General features: G+C 61.5%; 1 protein-coding gene across 1 annotated transcript; it reads right to left on the bottom strand.

Annotated features, from left to right (window-relative positions):
• Nucleotides 1-2,513: 2,513 nt before the first annotated feature.
• Nucleotides 2,514-8,837, bottom strand: EMD (emerin). The gene is made up of 7 exons (XM_037888548.2): nucleotides 8,667-8,837; nucleotides 7,697-7,789; nucleotides 7,525-7,605; nucleotides 7,263-7,343; nucleotides 6,914-7,014; nucleotides 3,754-3,803; nucleotides 2,514-3,598 (listed from the first exon to the last, which is right to left on the bottom strand). Exons 1-7 carry the CDS (start codon nucleotides 8,746-8,748, stop codon nucleotides 3,346-3,348), a joined length of 741 nt encoding a protein of 246 aa, XP_037744476.1. The 5' UTR covers nucleotides 8,749-8,837; the 3' UTR covers nucleotides 2,514-3,345.
• Between the last annotated feature and the right edge of the window lie 368 nt (nucleotides 8,838-9,205).

Below are 9,205 nucleotides of genomic sequence, written 5' to 3'. Positions count from 1 at the left end.
CGACCCCTCCCCGATGTCCCACCATCCACCGTGAGTTGTGGCTGTCCCGAACGACCTGCCGTATTCCGGGGGGGGCGAACCACGGCCTTAAATAGCGTGAGATTTTCCGTCTTACTGTCTCTCCCGCCCTTCGTGATTCCGGTAGCTTTTCCGGCTGCCGCTGCCCATTGGGTGGATGCTTTCGGAGAACTGGCCCCGGTGACTGCGAGGTCTTCCGGGAGCGTTACCCACGTGCGTTCCTTCGTCGCTCGAAGAGACGGGGGAGGCCTGATTTTCCCCTTCCCAGCTCATGTTCATCGCTGTGTGCGATGAGTCTGTTCTTTGCTGGAGTTTCAACCAGTGTGTCTGGTACTGAAGTTACCCAGCCAGGAATCACCTCTGGCGCCTCTTAAAAATCTGCATCGCTTGAGTTATCTGCTAGTCTGGTCCTGAGGCTGGTTGGAGCAGTCGGTCACATACCACAGTTAGCAGACTCCTCGACCCGTAGGGGACCGCAGGGGGCACCTAGTCTGACCCCCAACCATGCTGCAGGATTTAAACCATCCAAGACAGATGGCTCCGGCCTCCGCTCGAAACCCTCCTCGAAGGAGCTTCCACGACCTCCCGAGGCCTCGGTTCTGTCGTCCTGCTGCTCTTCCCGGCCGGAAGTTTTCCCTGAGGTTCAATCTCAATCTGCTGTGCTGTAGTTTGAACCCACGGCCTCTCGTCCTGCCCTCTGGGGCAAGAGAGAACGACCTGCCTCCATCTTTTCTATGGCAGCCTTTCAAGTATTCGAAGAGCGCTGTCAATCTCTTTTCCAAACTGAGCGTACCCAGGTCCTTGGCTCACGTGGCTGGCGTCCCTCCCCTTTGATCGTCTTTGGCGCTCGCCTCTGGATCCTACCCAGTGTCTCCACGTCCTTTCTGGGCGTTGGTGACCGAAACCAGACACCGTCCTCCAGCTGAGGCCTAGCCAGGGCCGTGCGGAGCGGTCCTGTCCCCTCCTGCGACTTGCAGCTACGCCTCTGCTAATGCAACCTAATATTGCATGGTTTTTTTTGCAACAGCATCACGTGGCCGGGGTTGTGATCCACCGCCACTCCCACAGTGCTGCTGCCCAGCCAGTTCTGCCCCGTTCGGTACTGGTGCATTTGGTTTTTCTTTCCAAAGCGTAGCCCATCGTCCTTGATTTTCATTTTGTCGGCTCTAGCCCAGTTCTCCAATTTACCAAGATCCCGAGTGGTTCTGCAATTTCATAGCTGAGCTCCTGCGGGACTCGGGGGTGAATCTCTGGACTCCTCAGACCTGTCCCCTGAACAGAATGGCTCAGGTGGGGGGCTCTCCCTCCCGCCCTCAGTGCTGATTTATGGATGTGGGCTGTAGGTTCAGTTTGAGCCTTTCACGCGGTTTTGAAAGAGTTTCCATGCAGCTCGCAGGCGTCTCACTCCTGTGTCTAATTTGCATGCCCCAAGTTCCCTTTCTGAGCTGGCCGCTTGGGTAGCGTTACGTTTCATCACATAGCGAGCGCTTCCGCTGCGTTCACCTCTCGCCCGGGTCTGGAAACTTCCTCGCCGCATCCCCAGTCAGTAGGGGACAGCTGGAATCCCCCTGTTATTATTGGGGTTCCTGGTTTCGTCCCCTCTCTAAGCTGGAGTATTTCGCCCTGTGGCGCTGCTCTTACTGCTCAAGGGGGGGGCCTAGCCCGAGAGCTTGGATGGGTCAGTGTTTGATTCATTGAAGATTTTTCCCTCTGCTTTTCTCATAGGGGCAGTCGCCCCCCAGCTCTGCCCTGCGTGGCCAGCATGTCTCTGGGATCAGCGGCACTCCAGGGAGCTTTGGGGGTCCCTGTTCCATCAATAACTAGAGCTGCGGCCGTCAGCACCGCAGACCAGCCCTGGAGGGGGACTTCTGCCCTGCGACTGGGTCAGGCCTGTCCATGCAGGGGATCCCCTGGGGGGTGAGGTGGAGCCGGGTTCCCCAAAGTCACCTCCAGCCCTGGCCTGGGAGCGAGGCTCTCTGCTGCCACCTGGTGGCTTTGACCCAACAGTGTTTCTAGTGCCTGGCTGCCCTGCGCATGTGCACCTGGGGGCGGGGGACCCAGGCGTCTGTGTGGGGCCTGGGGGCCGCAGACCGGCTGCTGTCCAACAGGCGGGTTCAAGGCCGGGCCGCGGGCTGGCCCGTCAATGTTAAGCCTTGGCATGCAGGGGAAGCCCCAGGAGGTGGGACATTGAGCCCGGGCAAGGAAATGGAAAAGCCAGTACAGGCCTCGATTAAGAAAGACGTAAAGGGGGGGGCAATATAATCAACGCCAATCGCCTGGTATGCAAATGATGCAGTCACTTCCCCTGGGCAGCCTCTGTCCACCTGCCCCACACATTCCCCCCTGTGCCCCCACTCCCCTCCCAGAGCTGGGGAGAGAACCCAGGAGTTCAGGCTCTGTGGGGGGGTGCTGACTGGTTTGGGGGTGTGTGTGTGGAGGGGTGGCTGGCTCAGGGCTCTTCTCCCACCCCCGCCAACTAACCAAACAAGCCCAAATTTTACAAAACAACCAAAAAAAGCCCCAATTTTATTGAGTGGCTCCCCCACAGCTGGTTTGTTTCAAAAGCAAACCCCTTGCCTAGGAAAATGCAGCGACACCCCCCCCTGCCCAAGCAGATTACAAAAGCTAAGCAGCACCACTTGGCAACTATTTGCCCCTTCGAGACTGATTCCCCCGGGAGGGGACAGGACATATTTGGGGGGAGGGGAAGTAGACTAGCTCCTCCCCCAAAAGGAGTGGAACAACTGGGGGGTGGGGGGGGGGGTAGAGATGAGCCTGGATTAGGAAGTTAAAGGAGGGGCTGGAGTGTGTGTGTCCGTCCCCACCCTGGTTACAGCCCCTCCCCCACCATAGTGTTAACCCCTACGGGAGATGGGGTAGCAGTACCCCCACCCCAGCCTAGGCACAGGGTAGGGCGGAACCAGGAGGCAGTTAGCATAGGCCCTACGTAAACACACCAGGCGCCAGCAGGGACCCCAGCCTGCTGGCGGGCCCCTCCCCAACAACCATCCCTGAGCAGGAAGTGGGGGGAGAGCTGTCAGAATTGGGGGGCAGGGCCATGGATGCCAGGAGAAGACAGCGTTCCCTGGGGGAGGGGGAGAGGAGGACAGGGCAGGAGGGGGGCTGAGAGCTGGGATGTGGACCCCCTGGGGGACAGGACTGGGGGCTGAGAGAAGGGACAGGGTGCCCCGGGGGGGGAGAGGACATTGGCCCCTAGGAGTGTCCAGGGGTAGGAGGACAGGATGGGGAGGCTGAGAGAAGGGACAGGGTGCCTGGGGGGGCTGGGAGACAGGACGGGCCGTGGGCCCTGGGGGGAGGGGGACCCCCTCAGTCAAGGTGCTGCTTGAACGGGTTGTCGTCGGCACCGCCCTGCAGGGCGCAGTACACATACACCAGGAAGGCTGCGAGCGCCCCGAAGAGCAGCAGCTGCAGCCAGAGAGGCAGGTAGCGCCGGGAGCCTCCCCCTGTGGCCCCCCCAGGGCCTCCGCGGGGCAGGGGGTGGATGGCACGGCGTGGCTCCACCCGCATGGGGGGCGGGGCGGGCCGGGCCCGGCAGACCCGCTGGTAGGAGACGCCGTCCCTGCAGTAGGGGAGAACAAAGGGGAGGCAGCAGTTAGTGCTCACAGCCCCCCAGCACCCACAGCTCCCCCTGTCCTGGCACACTCCACCCACACACACACGCCCCCAACCCAGCCACAGCCCCCCTTCTAGCACATGTCCGTGACCCGGTCTCACCTCTCGGTCTCCTCCGTCCTGCTCGGGGTGTAGGATGCGGCCTCTCCGATCTGCAAGGAAAAGCACCATCAGCGAACACCAGGCGATGGGGGGCAGCAGGTGCTGTCCAGCTATGGGGCAGAACCCCCTGTACAGGGGCAGCCAGGGAATACAGGCAATGCATGCCCTCATTTGCATACTCCAGCTGTGCCTAGGGAGTAATTTCCACAGTGGTGGTGCTGCAATACAGGCCTTAAACTGGGGTTCCCCACCCCACATCCTGCACCCCCAAACTGCCCCCTATTGTTGGGGGAACAGCAGGTACTAGGAGAAGAAATGAGATACTTACTGCGAGAGGTCTGGGGGGTACAAATGGGGGAGGGGGCAGCTCACCCTAACTTAACAACAGTGGGCCAGGATTACTAGGTACGTAGGTGCCTTACGGTCCCTCCCTTTGATAACAGAGGAGAAAGTTTTAAAGTGGCCTTAATTTAGGGTCATTTAAATCCCTTCGAAAGGGGAATAAAATAAACTGAATTAAGGGCACATCTGTAGTCAGCACGGGAGGAAGCGTCTACACCATGCCAGCGGAAGGTGTTTTTCCCACCCTCTGCTGCGGGCGCCTCTCCAAGAGACAGCGGCGAAGAATTCTTCTGGGGCCTGAGCCGCGTCCGCACCCGCCGTGGGGTCAACCTCACTGCAGCGCTGGGGTGCGCCGTTTCGCACAGCCCCCCTGTGACGCAACCAGCTTGCTGTAACTTTTAGGCGTAGACCGGCCTGGACTTCACACGTTTGAGACCTTGCTCGGAAATAAAAGGGAGGAACTCGACTTGTGGGATTCAATTTTCATTTGCCACGGAGTCATCCGCAAATCCAACGGGAAGGAGTCGATTTTTAGCAGTAGATCCCAGTGAGCCTCAAGTTCCCCAGACACACAACCCAAAAATAGAATAAAATTGGATAATAGAAATGTACAGCTGGGAGCGCGCCTTAGATAGAATTTATTTTCGGGGACTTGCTTTCTATATTTGGATACGGGATGTTGACAATTGGTGTTTTAACGGTTATGAAGTTTACATTTTTCAATCTCGCTATCTAGGGTCATCAAGTAATTATAGTCTCCCATCCCCCAACCCCTGCTCTTTCCCCCCCACATAACTGCCCACAACTCTGCAAATTTAAATAGACTAAAAAAAAAAAATTTTAAATGCTCAAAACCCAGAATTTAGCTCAGCTGTGACGCTGTAGCAGGCGGGTCTCTCGAGGTGGGGATTTGGCGGCTGTTTGGAGGGCAAACGGAGAAACACTGGCTGGGTCTTCACAAGCCCAGCCAACCCCTCCGGGCCGAGCGACTCTCAAAAGCTGTCCTGAGCGTGCGTGACCGGACTGGGAACAAGGGCAGCCAGGGCGTCATGGGCCCGTCGATGCTGCCCTGGGCTCACTCTCAGGTTCGGGCCCACACCCCTCGACAGTCCACACGCAAATGGAGAAGGTTAGAAAACCCTCAGACCCGGCTACGCAGGGTGGGGCCAAGCCCTACCATGTGCCATGCGGACGCAGCCCGGCGTCAGGGGGCCGGCAATTGTAAACCCAGGGTCCCAATGCAGCGTGATCGCCCGCCCGGCAATTCCAGCCAGGCTTTGCAGTGGGGACACCCAACCGGGCGAACTGCGTCTCCGGGGGAGAGAGCCAGGGCTGGTCACACCGCAGAATCTCTCCTCCGCATGCGGACAGGGGGGCGGGCGGTGTGCGTGTGTCTTTACTTGTTCCTAGTCAGTATTACAGTATCTCACACTGGCGGGTCCTTTCTGTCTGGATCGCAGACATCGCCTGAGAACAACAAATCTCTCGAGAGGCTCTAAAACCAGCGGATCAAATTCAGAAATCGCTTCAGCTCATCCGAAACCGCAGTTTTCAGCCAACAGGCGACTGGTCTGGAAAACGTCACCCGGCTCGACTTTCAGTGGCTTCAGAACCCCGTCAGCCGGGCAAGAAATCAATTGTCAATTACCCCTAAAATGGACGTTCTCCAAACAATTATTTTTTTTGGTTAGAAAAGGGTCTTTTGGGGGGGAAATCTCGTTGTTTTCAGATGGTGACATCATCTCACGAGGCGGAACGGCGGGTCTTTTCTGTCTCGATCTCAAGCGGCCGGTTAAAATAACGTGACCGCCGTGAGAGAATAGAAAATGACCTGAAACTGGCAGGGGAACCAAATTTCCAAGCAAAATTTCCCCCCAAAATAATTAAATTCAATTTCGAAAAGAAGTTTCCCGAAACTCACTTTTGTGGGTTATATTTACACCCCCCCATTATCAACCCGTCTTATCACACCAGGTACACGAAGGAAGTCCACGCTATCACCAGACCAGTATCTCGTAGACACATCTCTAGCAGTTCCCTGCCCCGAACTGGCCCCCGTCTCCCGATCACCCTGTTCAAATACGCGACGTCTTCCCGACGCTTTGCAGAGCTGAAGTCGGTTTTGCTCTTCAAAAAGGAGAAGTTTGTCCCAAGTACATGAACGTTCGGCCCCAGGTCAAGCTGGGGGGTACGTGGGAGGCCCGTGGACAGAGCCGGGATGGTTTTAGGGACGGGGAGAGGCTGGTAAATTGTCAATCCTAAAAACACGGGCGTCATTTTGGGAGCTCCCCGCGTCAGGGGGACGTAACATCGCGGCACGAGGCATCCCAGACACGGGCAGCGTTTCTGTCCGCACTAAACTCTCCGGCTTTAAGCACGACCCCGAGGCCGGTTCTCTCTCTTTCCTACAGGGTCAAACTGCTGACGGGACAATTTATCCACCCGGCCAAAAATCATCCCCCCGGGAAGTTATATTGGTTTCTAGACAATTGCGCCAAAATTCAGGTCCGGCTCCGCTGGGCCCAACATCGCCCGGCAGCAAACGGTTTAAGGTTCGAGTTTTTCAGGCCGGGCCAGTGGCCGAATCCAGGATTGCCCCATGGTGCTGGGACGGGGGCAGAGTTGGGGGTCGCAGGTGATAAGATAGCGGGGAGTGAGGGGACTAGAAAGCTGGTAGTGCTAAAGTGGGGGGTACACCTATTTCCACCCCCCAATGCCTTCTGCCTTTCCCAGGCCAGGCTGCCCCCACCCCTGAGATGTTATCTGGGGAGGTTACGTCCCACCCACCCCGTCCTGCCCCCCACAGGGGCTGACTTACTGGCTGGCGGGTGGTGGCTTCCCCCAGGCGACTTGGGGCTGCACCAGAGAGCCAGGAGGAGGAAGAGGAGGAAGATTCTTCGTAGGACTCGGTGTCCACATCTGGGCGGGGAGAGAGGAGTGGGGTGAGATGCAGGGCTGGGCACGGCTCTCCCCTTCCCCACTAGAGCTCCACCCCTGGAACTCCCTGCTGCAGGAATATGAACATGGCCCGGGGGTGGGTTGTCAAGCCCAGGCCAGGGGAATCATACCAGATTTCTCCCCCCACATCCTCGCTGCTCTGTATCCCCCCCCTTGCCACCCTCACCAGAGGAAATACTTCCCCGACGCCCCCCCGGCTCCCCTCTCACCATCCCCCAGGTAGCCGGTGCGACCCTCACGACGAGGGAAATCATACAGCTCCCGTGTGTACATCCTGGTGGGACTGGAGTCTGGGGGGCAGAGAGACACAGGAGGGGTCAGCGGGGGGCACCTCCACGCCCCACCCCCACAGCAGACAGGGACATTCAGACACCTCAGCCACGGCACCCCAAGCCAGTGCCCCTCACTCCCGACCCGCAGCCCCCTGCTCACCCAGCCCTGTGTCCCCCCCACCCCGCAGCCCCCTCTCACCGTCCGCCCCATAGCCACGCCGCTCCTCCTGCCGGGGGTAGCTGTAGGATTCCCGGATGTAGGTCTCGGTGGTGCCGGGACCTGTGGGGGGGGGAGAGACACACAGGAAAGGGGGGGGGTGTCAGTGGCTGTGGCTGCTGGCCCCTCCACACCCCCCCGGACCCCCACTCACCTGAGTAGCTCCCAGCCCCCCCCGAGGGCGACAGCTTGGTGCGCTGGCTCTCGTATTCGCAGATCTTCCTCTCGTAGAGCTTCCGGGTCGATCCTGGGGGAACGGGAGGGGGAGACAAGGAGGGGGGGGTCAGGTGGGCCCCCATGGTGCCCTGCCCCTCCCCCACAGATTGCATCTGCCCCCGCCCAATAGTGCTCCCGGCCCCCATCCCTGCTGCTCCCCGCATCCGTCCTCACCCCACAGTCAGGTCCCCTGCAAACCCCCCGCCCCGATCCTGCTTCTCTTCTCAGCCGCCCCTGCCCGCCCGGCGCCCCCCCTCCGCAGAGACCCCCCCCTCCCCCCCTGCTTCCCCCCCTCCCCAGAGACCCCCCTCCCCCCGCAGCCCCCCAACATCCCCCCTCCCCAGAGACCCCCCTTCCCCCAACTTCCCCCCTCCCCAGAGACCCCTCTCCCCCCGCAGCCCCCCGACTTCCCCCCTCCCCAGAAACCCCTCCTCCCCCCGCAGCCCCCCGACTTCCCCCCTCCCCAGAGACCCCCCTCCCCCCGCAGCCCCCCAACTTCCCCCCTCCCCAGAGACCCCCCTTCCCCCAACTTCCCCCTCCCCAGAGACCCCCTCCCCCCGCAGCCCCCCAACTTCCCCCCTCCCCAGAGACCCCCCTCCCCCCGCAGCCCCCCGACTTCCCCCCCTCCCCCCCCCGCAGCCCCCCAACTTCCCCCCTCCCCAGAAACCCCTCCCCCCCCCGCAGCCCCCCGACTTCCCCCCCTCCCCAGAAACCCCTCCTCCCCCCGCAGCCCCCCGGCTTCCCCCCCTCCCCAGAGACCCCCCTCCCCCCGCAGCCCCCCAACATCCCCCCTCCCCAGAGACCCCCCTTCCCCCAACTTCCCCCCCTCCCCAGAGACCCCTCTCCCCCCGCAGCCCCCCAACTTCCCCCCTCCCCAGAAACCCCCCTCCCCCCGCAGCCCCCCGTACCCACGACGGGCCCGTGCGGGATGCCGTAGCGCTGCAGCATGGCGATGAGCTCGGTGTCCGTCAGCCCCCGGTACCGCTCCATGGCCCGGCCGGGGGGGCGGGGGTCAGCGCGGGGGGGCAGGGCCCGGGGGGGCCGCGGGGGGCTGCGGGGGGGGGGCGGGAGCCGCGGTTCCGGCGCGCGGAGCAGGCCCAGGACGGGAGGCGCCAGCGGCGAGGGGAAGTGACACGGGGGGGGGGAGGGTCCGGGACGGGGCAACGCCCCGCCCCTCTCGCCCCGCCCCTGGCAACGCCCCGCCCCTCTCGCCCCGCCCCTGGCAACGGACCGCCGAGGCTAGCAACGCCCCTTCCAGCGCGCCCCGCCCCTGGCAACGCCCCGCCCCCCTCGCCCCGCCCCGATCCCAGCGCGCGGGAGCGGCCGGAGGCGCTTGTGCAAGCTTCTGCCCCTCCCCCCCCGTCTGCCTCAGTTTCCCCACTTGGCTAGTAGCTACCGTGGGAGTCCCGGGGCTCCGTGAATTCCTGTTGCCCCAGATCTGGGGGGG

This window comes from Chelonia mydas, chromosome 23, assembly GCF_015237465.2.
Source record: "Chelonia mydas isolate rCheMyd1 chromosome 23, rCheMyd1.pri.v2, whole genome shotgun sequence".
Classification (NCBI taxonomy): Eukaryota; Metazoa; Chordata; order Testudines; family Cheloniidae; genus Chelonia; species Chelonia mydas.
This window is presented reverse-complemented; position numbering and strand designations above follow the sequence as displayed.

Coding starts and splice junctions, on each gene's coding strand:
- EMD (XM_037888548.2), bottom strand. CDS start 8,748: ATGGAGCGGTACCGGGGGCTGACGGACACCGAGCTCATCGCCATGCTG. Junction 7,790..8,666: donor CCCGCACGGGCCCGTCGTGG/GTACGGGGGGCT, acceptor CCGTTCCCCCAG/GATCGACCCGGAAGCTCTAC. Junction 3,599..3,753: donor AGGACGGAGGAGACCGAGAG/GTGAGACCGGGT, acceptor CCCCTACTGCAG/GGACGGCGTCTCCTACCAGC.